The sequence below is a fragment of the Mobula hypostoma genome, chromosome 25 (genome assembly GCF_963921235.1).
Source record: "Mobula hypostoma chromosome 25, sMobHyp1.1, whole genome shotgun sequence".
Lineage (NCBI taxonomy): Eukaryota > Metazoa > Chordata > Chondrichthyes > Myliobatiformes > Myliobatidae > Mobula > Mobula hypostoma.
This window is the reverse complement of record NC_086121.1, coordinates 30,101,015-30,113,079: the sequence shown is the minus strand read 5'-3', so window position 1 is coordinate 30,113,079 and position 12,065 is coordinate 30,101,015. Positions and strand designations below refer to the sequence as shown.

General features: G+C 43.5%; 1 protein-coding gene across 1 annotated transcript in view; it reads right to left on the bottom strand.

The window, feature by feature from the left end:
- The window catches only part of trim62.1 (tripartite motif containing 62, tandem duplicate 1), a 106,469-nt gene that overhangs the window by 18,525 nt on the left and 75,879 nt on the right, over window positions 1-12,065 (bottom strand). The window contains exon 2 of the mRNA XM_063033011.1: window positions 7,344-7,439. Coding sequence (XP_062889081.1) covers window positions 7,344-7,439 — 96 coding nt within the window. The remainder of the gene's footprint in view (window positions 1-7,343; window positions 7,440-12,065) is intronic.

The window sequence follows — 12,065 nt, the reverse complement described above, 5'->3', positions numbered from 1 at the left end:
TTAAGCATTCTTTGTTTACATAAATCATTGTGGGTTATATGTAAGAATTACGTGAATGGCATATGTCATTACGCCACCAAGTCATACGCAAGCGCCTCACTGAAGGGAAAGAACAGCCAAGTAGGCAAGCATCCTGCTTCCTGGGTATTTCTTTCAATTAGTTACAAAACACAACATCAATCACCTGGAACATATTGTCTGAAAGAAAATTCTCTCTCACAATTTTCTACAGATATACCATGGAGAGCATTTTAACTGGCTGCATCACCGTCTGGTATTGGGAGTGGGGCACTGCACAGGATTAGATAAAGCTGCAGAGAGTTGTAAACTCAGTCAGCTTCATCACAGGCACTAGCCTCCATAGTATCCAGGATCTTCAAGGAGCGACGCCTCAAAAAGGTGGCATTCATCATTAAAGACCCTCATCACCCAAGTCATGCCCCCTTCTCATTGCTACCATTAGGAAGGAGGTACAGAAGCCTGAAGGCACACACTCAACGATTCAAGAACAGCTTCTTCCCTCTGCCATCCGATTTCTGAATGGACATTCTCTCAAGGAAAATTCCGACCTTGTGCAGTGCCTCCCTCCCAATACCAGACTATGATGCAGCCAGTTAAAATGCTCTCCATAGTACATCTGTAGAAAATTGCAAGAGAAATTGGAAAGGGAGCTGGAAAGAGCATATAATAAGGGTAATGACACAACTGTAATGGGGGACTTCAATATGCAAGGAGATTGGGAAAATCAGGTTGGTGTCCCATCGCAAGAGAGGGAATTTGTCGAATGCTTACGAGATGACTTTTAAGAAGAGCTTGTGTTTGAGCCTTCTCGGGGAAAGGCCATCTTGGATTGGGTGTTGTGTAATAGCCCAGATCTAATTAGGGAGCTTAATGTAAAGGTATCCTTACGAGGCAGTGATCATAATATGGTTGAATTCATACTGCAATTTGAGAGGGAAAAGCAGAACTCACATGTATCCGTACCACAATGGAATAAAGGGAATTACAGAGGCATGAGAGAGGAGCTTGCCCAGGTGAATTGGAGAAGGATACTGGCAGGGATGATGGCAGAGCAGAGATGGCTGAAGTTTCTGGGAATAATCCACATGGCACTGGATAGATATGTCCCACATAAGTAGTTCTTCTCAAATGGCAGGGGTAGGCAACCGTGGCTGACAAAGGAAGGTTAAGGACTGCATAAAAGCCAAGGAAAGGGCATATAAGGTAGCAAAAGCGAGTGGGAAGTTGGATGATTGGGAAGCTTTTAAAATTCAACAAAAGGTAATTTTAAAAGCTAGATGAAGGGAAAAGGGGAAATGCGAGGGCAAACGAACCAATAATATAAAGTAGGATACCAAAAGATTTTTCAGTTATATAAGGAGTAAAAGGGAGGTGAGAGCTGATATTGGACCACTAGAAAATGATGCTGGTGAGGTAGTAATGGGGGACAAAGAAATGGCAGATGAACTTAATGGGTACTTTGCATCTGTCTTCACAGTGGAAGACGCTAGCAGTGTGCCCGAGGTTTGTTAGTGTCAGAGAGCAGGAGTGAGCGCCGTTGCTATTACAAAGTAAAAAGTGCTAGGCATACTCAAGGTCTTAAGGTGGGTAGGTCACCTGGGTCAAACTGATTACATCGCAGAGGCCCGAGAGAGGTTGCTGAAGAGATAATGGATGTATTGGTCATGACTGGAAGTCTGCAAATGTCACTCCGCTCTTTAAAAAGGGAGGAAGGCAAAAGGAAGGAAGTTATATGCCAGTTAGCCTAACCTCAGTGGTTAGGAAAATGTTGGAGTCTATTATGAAGGATGGAGTTTTGAGGTACATGGAGACTAATGATAAAATCAGTCAAAGTCAGCATAGTTTCTGTAAAGGGAAATCTTGCCTGACAAATATGTTAGAGTTCTTTGAAGAAGTAACAAGCTGGGTAGACACAGGAGAGGCAGTGAATGTCATTCACTTGGATTTCAGAAGGCTTTTGATAAGGTGCCGGATATGAGGCTGCTTAACAAGCTAAAATCGTATGGCATTACAGGAAAGATACTGGTATGGATAGCGGAACGCTGACAGGCAGGAGGCAGTGAGTGGGAATAAAAGGGGCCCTTCCTGCTTGGCTACCAGTGACTTAGTGGCATTCCACAGGGGTCAGTATTGCGATTGCTACTTTTCACGTTGTTTGTCAATGATTTAGATAGTGGAATTGATGGCTTTGTGGCAAAGTTTGTGGATGATACAAAGATAGGTGGAGGGGTAGGTAGTACTGAGGAAGCAATGCAACTACAGCAGGACTTAAGACAAATGGGAAGAATGGGCAAAAAAGTGGCAGATGGAATACGGTGTTGGGAAATGTATGATAATGCATTTTGGTAAAAGGAACCATAGTGCAGATTATTATCTAAATGGGGAGAAGGTTCAAGCATCAGAGGTGCAGAGGGACTTGGGAGTCCTTGTGCAAGACTCCCAGAAGGCCAATTTACAGGTTGAATCTGTGGTAAAGAAACCAAATGCAATGTTGATATTTATTTCAAGGGGAATAGAATATAAAAGCAAGGAGATAATGCTGAGCATTAATAAGACACTAGTCAGACCGCACTTGGAGTATTATAAATAGTTTTGGACCCCATCTCTCAGAAAAGATGTGTTGTCATTGGAAAGAGTGCTGAGGAGTTTCACGAGGATAGTTCTGGGAATGAAGGGGGTTACCATATGAGGTGCGTTTGGCAGCTTTGGGCCTGTACTCACTAGAATTTAGAATGTGGGTGGGGGGGAGAATCTCATTGAAACCTACTGAATGCTGAAAGGACTAGATAAGGTGGATGTGGAGAGGGTGTTCCCTATGGTAGGGGTATCCAGAACTAGAGGGCACAGGCTCAAAACTGAGAGCCGACCTTTTAGAACAGAGGTAAGGAGGAATGTTTTTAAGTCAGAGAGTAGCGAATCTGTGGAATGCTCTGCCACAGACTGTGGTGGACGCCGAGTCCGTGGGTCTACTTAAGGCGATAGTTGATTGTTTCCTGATCGGTCTGGGCATCAAAGGATATGGCAAGAAGGCCGGTGATATTAAACCCGATTCTGAGAATTATTAACCAAGTGGTCTAGCATCAACCAAGGTGTCCAGATGAGCACTTGAGAGGGTCAAGGACCAAGTGCTGGGGAATGCGATTAAGACAAATGTATGCCCTGGTCACCTCGGACAGGGTGAGCCAAATAGCCTTTTCCATGCTCTACAATATCCAATCCTCATAGAACTTCATGTGGAAGACTGCTTTGTTATGGCCTTTCTGACCTCAATTCACACCAAGGCGAACTACTGGCCGAGGCCCTCAGAGCCTAAAGTTCCTATAATACAGTAGAGTTAAGTCCACATAACACATTTTCTTAAGACGTAGAAGAGAACAGCACAGGAAAATGTTGTGCCACACTAATTATTACCCAACTGAACTAATCCCTTCTGCCTACATAAAGTCCACATTTCTCCATTCTCTGTATGTCCATCTGCTTATCTCTGAGCCTTTTAAATGCCCCTGGCAGCTTACTCGAGGCATCCACTACACTGAAAAGGGTTTCTATCAAATGACAGGTAGGCTTGGCAGTAGGGGTAGGGATCAGAAGAGGTGGGGGGGGTGAAGGGAGTGTTACAAGAAAGGAGGGCATCAGAGGAGATGGTGCTGGGAACAGGAGCGGGGCATCAGAATGAGTTCTGGGAAAATAGAGGTTCGCGCAGTCTGCTGCTCCTCTTGGCTGGCAAACAGTGCTGCAAGTTCAATGAGTTCTTCTCCTGTAACCAGCCTGGTGTCAAAGCCAGGGAAAACAGTCAATGAGAGTTAAGAATAGAAGCTTTTATTAAAATAAAAACACAAAGCCTCTTTAAAACACTCCCAACGATCAGCCTGCACCCTGGGAGTGCAATGATTGCCTCGAAACTGAAAGCAGACAGATGGAGTTTTGTTTTGAGTATTTCAATATTTTATCCTCCCAGACCCATTTCTGCAAGATAACACTCTCCCTCCCCCCATCCTGGGGGCACCTCCACTAACACACAGCTGTACTTTAACCAGTCTGCTTATACATGCTCACTTTCTGACCACCTCCACAAAGAGCAGCTGTTGGGTGACGTTAAAGCTTTTCATGCACAACATCTGTTACCCATCAGGGGATTTTTGCCACAATGTTCCAGAGGCTCTTACAGGCTGGGATGAAGGCAGAAGTTGTCCCCATTGCCACGCAGACTAGGAAGATCCCATATTTTCTTCCTGATCCATGCTGTATTTGCCAGTCCCAACAGGGGACCTACAGATGCCTTGAGCATGCGGAGGGAATTTGAACTGAACAAACAAAACCTGTTGGAAATAGTCAGCAGGAGAGGCAGCAATCAGGGTATGAGAATCAAATCAGTGATGCTGATAACTGTCTCCAGGAAGCCATTTGGACTTCTATCACTCACTACCTTTGTACCATACATTGCTTCCCCACCTTCTCTCCTACTGAAATTTCATTTGCAGCTCCCTCATTCCCAGTTCCAAGGAAGGGTCTTAGACCCAAAATATTGACCACTTCAGTCTCACGGGCGCTACGTGACCCTGCAGAGTTTTTCCAGCCACGAGTAGTTTTGATGCAAGATACAGGAATAGTTTTCACTTCAGATTGATATTTCATTTGAAGCAACAGCTTGCTGTCCTGACACATCGAACTCTGTTTCTCCCTCCATAGATACTGCCCTGCTGGCCGAGCATTCCCAGCTTCCAGATTTCTGCAGGTGGAACAGGACCCAATATTCCATGATATTGGCTAGTAAGGTCATTGAAGGACTAACGTTAGTTCTGAGCTCCTTTCCCCAAAGACTGGCTTGCCAATGTTAGTTTACATCCAGCCAGAAAGATGGCCATAATTTAAAAAGGTAGACATTGGAAATCTATAATAAAAAAAAAGGAATGCTGGAAATACTCAGGCCAGTCAGAATCTGCAGAGAGTGAAACAGAGTTAATGTCTCATACTGATCATCTTTCATCTGAACCTTGCACAAGAAAGAAATGACATCTCGCCAAGGCAGCAGATGGGAGCTGGTACTTAGAGCAGTGGGAGGTTCAGAAAACTGCAGCTAATGCAAAATTTCAGCATGCACAAAGTACCTTAGTGGTGATAGCTTTGGCTGATTGACCTAAGATCCTTCTCAATACTTACATAGTTTCCCAGCAGTTTTATTCACTCGTTCAAGGAGGATCTGCCTCTCAATGGTTTTGCCTCCAAAGTGCAGAGGGGCATCTAGGACTTGAGCCAAACTCAAGGCTGCACCTAAGAAAGGGTGTGTTGGCTACAGCTCACATGCACACACGCTCACACTGTCACAGTAGGGTGTAAAGATCCTGATTAAATTTCTCCTTCACCCCTTGACACCAAGGGCAGTCGTGGAATTCCAGGCTAGCCTGCCTGGAACTAGGAGCAGGCTTCAAGAGCAACTGGATCTGCTCTATAATCACCAGAGACATTGAAGTCTGTCGAAGCAGAGCTTCCCTACAAAATATTGGTGAACATGTCCATTTTAGTAATCAGTTCTGAAGATGATTGTAGGAGAACATCAAAACTACTTGGGTCCTTCCCTCTTCGGGCCACTTCCTAGACAGGTCCTGTTGAGCAGGAGAGACTGTTCATTTGCCCTTTACAGTATGTTAGACACCTTAGGATGAGTTTGTGCAACAAGTCAATGCCCAAGCATTGTATGCTGCTTTCAAAATCTCAGTTCAATCCTTTAAATTCAATGGAACCCGAATGCAGAAGCAGAACAAGAGACTGTAACTAATGCCTGAAATTATTACAGGAGAAAGTGGATAAAGTTCAATTCATCTTAAGCTTCATTCCAGAACAATCAAATCAGGGGGAAAAATCCACATGAAACAACAGAGCTTCAACCCCTGCTCAAGGACTTGAGCACAATCTTGGTTGTTGCTCCAAAGTTCAAAGTAAAATTGATATCTGAGTACATACATATCATGACATACAACCCTGAGGTTCTTTTTCCTGTGGGCATACTTACCAAATCTATAGTACAGCAAATGTAAACAGGATCAATGAACAGCCAGCTGTGCAACATAAATATGAATAAAAAGCAATAGATAATAGGAGCATGAAATAGAGATAAAAGAGTCCTTAAAGCGAGACCATCGGTTGTGAGAACACCAGAAATGGAATGAGTGTAGTTATCCCCTTTTGTTCAAGAGCCTGATGGTTGAGGGGTGGTAAATGTTCTTGAACCTGGTGGTGCGAGTCCTGAGGCTCTTGTACTTTCTACCTGGTGGCAGCAGTGGGAAAAGAGCATGGCCTGGGTGGTGAGGATCTTTGGTGGTGGAAAGTTGTTAGGAGGGATGTCACATGGAATATCAGATGAGAAATCAGCTAAGGTTTTATTTTCAGTTAAATAACATTCAAGTACAGCAGTGAAGAGTGTGACTGCCATCCTAGCCAACATTCATCATCCAATCAGTAATACAATGCACAAGACCCACTGGTCAAATTAATAAGCTGCTAAAAACGAGCATCAATCCAGCACTCATTCTCAGGACATTCCTGTATTACATGGGCAATGCAGTACTTCCGAAATGTACTCTTCATTGCAATGCAAGGAATGCACAACAACAGCCCACAATCAGATCACCCGTTTCCTCTTGGAGAAGTTAACTGAGGGTTAAATGGCAGTCAAAATGCTAGAGAGGGAGCACGACAAAACTGCATCAGGAGAGTTTTTTTTTTAATGTTGTCCTGAAAGGACAGGATCTAATGGGCACCCAAAACGTGATGCCACCTCTGGCAGTACAATACTCAGCAACGTACTGTGAGCGTCAGCCTAGATTTTAATCTAGCTCCAAAGCGGAACTTCAGCACACAAACATCTGGCTCTGAGGAAACCGAGTCACAGACAACTCTTTTAGGCAAGTGTATCAAAGGAAATAGGGAAAAGAGAGTAAATATAGCTGGAGCGCAGATCAGCCATTAACCAGTTTAATGACAGCACATGTTCAAGGGGCTGAGTGAATCTTGGTCCTTGTCCAATTGTTATTTGCCGGATTTTATGAGTACAATTTTACTGCCAAATTTGTCACAGGATAGCAATGACTGGGCATCAAAAGGATTTGGGAAAGGCTTTGCAATGTCCTGAGCATATAACACATGGCTGTATAAATAAATATTTCTCCTTTAGATGGAATGAATTCAGACTAAACTCTGCCACAAGCTGCCAGCCATATTCTGAGAGAGGCTGCGCTTAGAACTGTGGTGCTGGCACAGCAGAAACCTGGAGCCTCCAAAGGGTGAGAAAAAATGAGGATGAAAATGCATTAATCAAGGCTTACCTTCGTCTCTGAGAGCTGGCGCTTCAGAAGCTGCAGTGCCTGTTTATGTCCAATCTCACTGTCCTGCAAAGCTTCAAACTGATCTTTCAACTCTCTCTGTAATTTAAAAACAAAGGAAACAAGTCTCACTGATATGCAGAGATTACAGGAGAAATTTGAATTGGTTGGGGGGGGGGGGGTTCTGATCCTGCAAATCAAAACAAATTATTGAAGATTCACAAGGTCATTCTCCTCCACTACAAAAATTCCATTAGTAAAACCTAGACAAACATTGAAAGCTGAAGAATTAATTGTACTGCATAGTTTAATGTTTGTTCCTGAAGGCCAAAGAGACATCCTTTTAAACACAATATTCTTGAATTTAGTAGGTGAATGGAGACGTATGTGTAAACACAAACACAATACTTCCAATTTAAGATGGCGCTGGTGATGCCCAGCAGCTACTAATCGGCGTCAAAAAAAAACACAAATCAAACTACTAAATACCTTACTAATAACACTCTATTAATAATGATCAACACTAATGATGGAAAGGTGAGCGGCGGTGGAAGCGGAGGTGAGAAACGGTCAGGAAAACTGAAGCGAGGGTGGCGGAAGTGGAGGGAAGGCATGGTCCAGGCAAGTGGAAGCGGAGGCACAGTTGAAGCAGAGTCGTGGCGTTCCCGAGAGCGAGGATAGTCCCGACGTCTGATGGATTTAAGCATCAAGCCGAAACAGAAAGGTCAGGTACTGGCTGAATCATGGCGGCAGAGTTCAGGGACGAATCATGGTGACAGAGTTCAGGGCCCAGGCGATCTGAGCAAGGAGCCTGATATTTGGACAATTTAAGTGCCGGGGCCAGATTGAAAAGGTCAGGGCATCAGGACCAGAGGAAAGTCTAGGGCTGGCCCTGCTCACTGCTCTGCAACATTTACTCAGCTCCAAATTGAACTAAGGCTGTGGCCTACTCTGGTGGCAGTGATGCCTGGCTTCGTGTCCGTGATCTCACGATGTTTACTCGGCTTTGTGCTGAACTGGGATTGTGGCATACCCTGGTGGCAGTGATGCCTGGCTTTCATAAAACTTCAGTTCTGAAGCTATTTGCTTACTTTTATTGATTGCACAATTTGTTTTTTTTTTCCTCTCTGTGCATTGGGAGCTTGACAATTTTGTTTTAATGTGTTCTTCTGAGGTTTCTTTGTTTTGTGGCTGCCTGTAACAAGACTAATCTCAAGGTTGTATCATTTATATAAATACTTTGAACTTTGAGTATTAAAAATCAATAATTTTGTATTCCCTGTAACATAGGAGGCAATTTCGAGCCTTCAGGCCTATTCCAGCTCACACAGCAATCCCATTCCCTCAACTAATATCCTCAGCAAACTACTCTCCCTACATCCCCATCAATTCTTGCACCCTCCCCCCTGTCACCTTCCACAGCTTAGCTGGCACAAAAGCTAGCCCTCTGTGAAAACAGAATTTAATATCATCTTTCCAGAATGGATCCAATTCTACAGCAAGGACAGTTTACAGCAGCCAAAAATCTACAAGTCTTTGAGATGTGGAACCATATAGTCACAGGGAGAACATGCAAACTCCGTACAGACAGCACCAGAGGTCAGGATTGAACTGTAGCCACTGATGTTATGAGACAGCAGCATGCTACTAGCTATGTTTCTGTGTTACTCACCAATTAACGAAATTAAAATCAGAAGTTATTTATTACATTAGGGAATTTAGAAGAGATATTAACTGACCAATACTGTCAGGTGATACAGGAGGTGGCAGGAAAACAGCAGGATTTCAAGCAGGACAATTGTTTGGAAGCATAGTGAAAGGAGATTCCCTCTCACAAAGCACTAGATCGCCAAAGACAGAGAGGTGGCTGAAAAGGGTGAAAACAGTTCAGCACGCAGGAGCTGAGAGAAAAAAGAAAAGCAGTTTCACCGTCTTTTATATAAATCAACTGTTCTGTTCCAAAACAAGTACCAACTAAGCCCTGAATAAGTATGTTCTTCAGTTCTGAAGAAGGGCCTTGGCTTGAAACATCGACTGTCCATTTCCATAGATGCTGCTTGACCTGCTGAGTTCCTCCAGCATTTATGCGCTGCTTTTGACCAACTAAAGTTTATTTTCTAACAAATTTATTTACTAGATGCAAGCACCACGAATAAGTATTTATTGCCCATTCCTAAATAACAAGGATCACAGAGGTCCAGCAGTTTAACTGGTTAATATGAAACAGCACTGACCACAGGGAGCAGATCACCACGTCCTGACACAAAAAAACCAAGCTGCTTGACTAAGAACACAGAAGGTGTGTACTTAAATTACAGAGCTTATGAGCAAACAAGTCTTCACAAATCACTTACCCTCATTTTGTATCAGGTTGGGGAAAGAATTAGCGAATGATTAGTATGAAAGATTAATTTAGATTTAGGCCATAAGCTTAGTACAACCAATGAGCTGGAACTACTAAAATACAAGGAGTGGTGGCAGCCAATTCATACACAACGCAAACGGCAAATTGCTAATAACTAGATAACGTGTTTTGGAGATCATAATTTCAATGTGTTTCTTGTTTTTTTAGGAAAGGTGGTGCACAGAGTGCAACACACACAAAACGGTGAAGGAACTCAGCAGGTCAGGCAGTGTTTATGGAGGGACCTGAAAAGTTGATGGTTTAGGCCAATGCCCTTCATCAGGATTGCCGAGTCCCTCGAGCATGTTGTATGCGCTTCTCAAGATTTCCTGCATCTGCAGAATCTCTTCTGCCTGTGTACATCTTGTTCCATTCCTAATAAAACAAAATGGAATGAAGTGCCAATTATATTCAAATTGACGTCTTGACGACAACTATCTGCACGAGGGCACGATTCTGCCTGTTGATCATGTGATGAACCCTGTGAAGGGGAACTCCAGCTCTGACCCGTATGGGAGGGGGAATCTCATGCCCCACCCACCAATCCCTTGTTGATATCGCAGTTGCTTTGAAAGGAGTTAACAGCCTCAATAGCTGTGAGGAACCACCTGTTGCACAACTGTCAGTGCCAGTAAAATCGCACCTCAATCTGCTCAGGAGTTGGAAAGGATAGGACAGTGCCAGAGTCCAATAGCTCCAGAAAGGGATACAAATATGATAGTACATATTTGTAATGTACTTTTCCACCAGTTACATAATTCACAACCACCGACACTGAGTTGGAGTTCACTTTAAGGGAACTCCAACTCAGTCAATGTCTGACTTGTTGACATAATTATTTTTTTAAGCGCGCTTTGTGTTCAGTGTTTGGACTCCAATTAATGAGTTGCAGTTTTTCTTAAACATAAAATATCTCCTGTCATTTTATTTGCAAATACCTACAGTGCCAGAATTGGTGCAAATGCTAACCAGATATTCCAGCACTGCTTTCGATGGGATTTTGCCCAGAATTCCTGTTGAGCATCTAAAAAACTGAGTGGGACAGTGGTGCTGCTGCAGGGACCTGGGTTCAATCTTGATCTCCCTGCTGCCTATGTGGAGTTTACATGCTCTACTTGTGACTCTGAATTCCTCCAGGTGTCCCAGCTTTCTCCCACATCCAAAGGAAGTGTGGTTAGTTTATTATTGGTCACCTGGTGTGTAGGCAAATTGTAGAAACTGGGAGGGGGAAAAAAAAAGGATTTATGGGAAAGTGAAGAGAATAAATTAGGCTGAGTATAACTGGGGGCTTAGTGGTCTGAAGGATATCTGTTGGCACTTTATGATCCTATCATTTTCCTGGTCCAGATGATGGAACTGTGTAGAATGCTCCAAGTGGGGTTTCCCCAGATTGTTTTGTGGCATCAGGACATCCCATCTATGGCACAGAAAGGAATTTCAATATCACAGAGTAACAAATTACTAGGTGGAAACTAGGAATGCTCATCCCATCCGTAGCACAAAAAGGAATTCCAATGTCACAGAGAAATGAAATATTAGGCTTCCTTTTCCTTCCTAATGACCTTCTTAGTTTCCTTCTGCAAGTCTTTAAAAAGCTTCCCATTCCCTATCTTCTCACTAGCTTTGGTTACTTTGTATGCCCTCTCTTTCGCTTTTACTTTGGCTCTGACTTCACTTGTCAGCCACGATAGTGTGATACGAGATACGAGAGGATGTTTTGTTCCACTGTGGAGTGGTGTGGTGGGAGTAGAGGAGACAAATGCCGTTGCTGAGGGTTGGAGTGCCTGGATAGAGAGGGTGGGAAGAGGAGCACTGAAAACCTCTTCAGCACAGAAACAGGCCCTTCAGCCCATACCGTTCATGCCAACCATTCTGTCTTGGGTTTTGCATGTTAACAACACACAGCTTCTATCCCACTGTTATCAGGCTCGTGAATTGAGCTCTTTAGGACAAGATGGATTCTCGTCTTCACAATGTACCTTATTCTGACTTTACACTTTATTATGTACCTGCACTGCATTTTTTCAGTAGCTTGATTTTTATTCTGCATGGTTATTGTTTTACCTTGCTCTGCTTCAGTCAGCTGTGTAATGATTTGACCTGCATGAACAGTATTCATGACAAGCTTTTCACTGTATTTGGTATGTGTAACAATAATAAACCAATAGCAAAATACTGCCTCTCAAAGGCACAGACTGCCCTCTGACGGTCACAGCTCGTCAACCAACCAGCAAGCCTCCAGGGGAGGGGTTCCCGATCTTATTTTTAATGCCATGAACCCCTACCATTAACTAAGATGTCTGTGGACCCCAGGCTGGGAA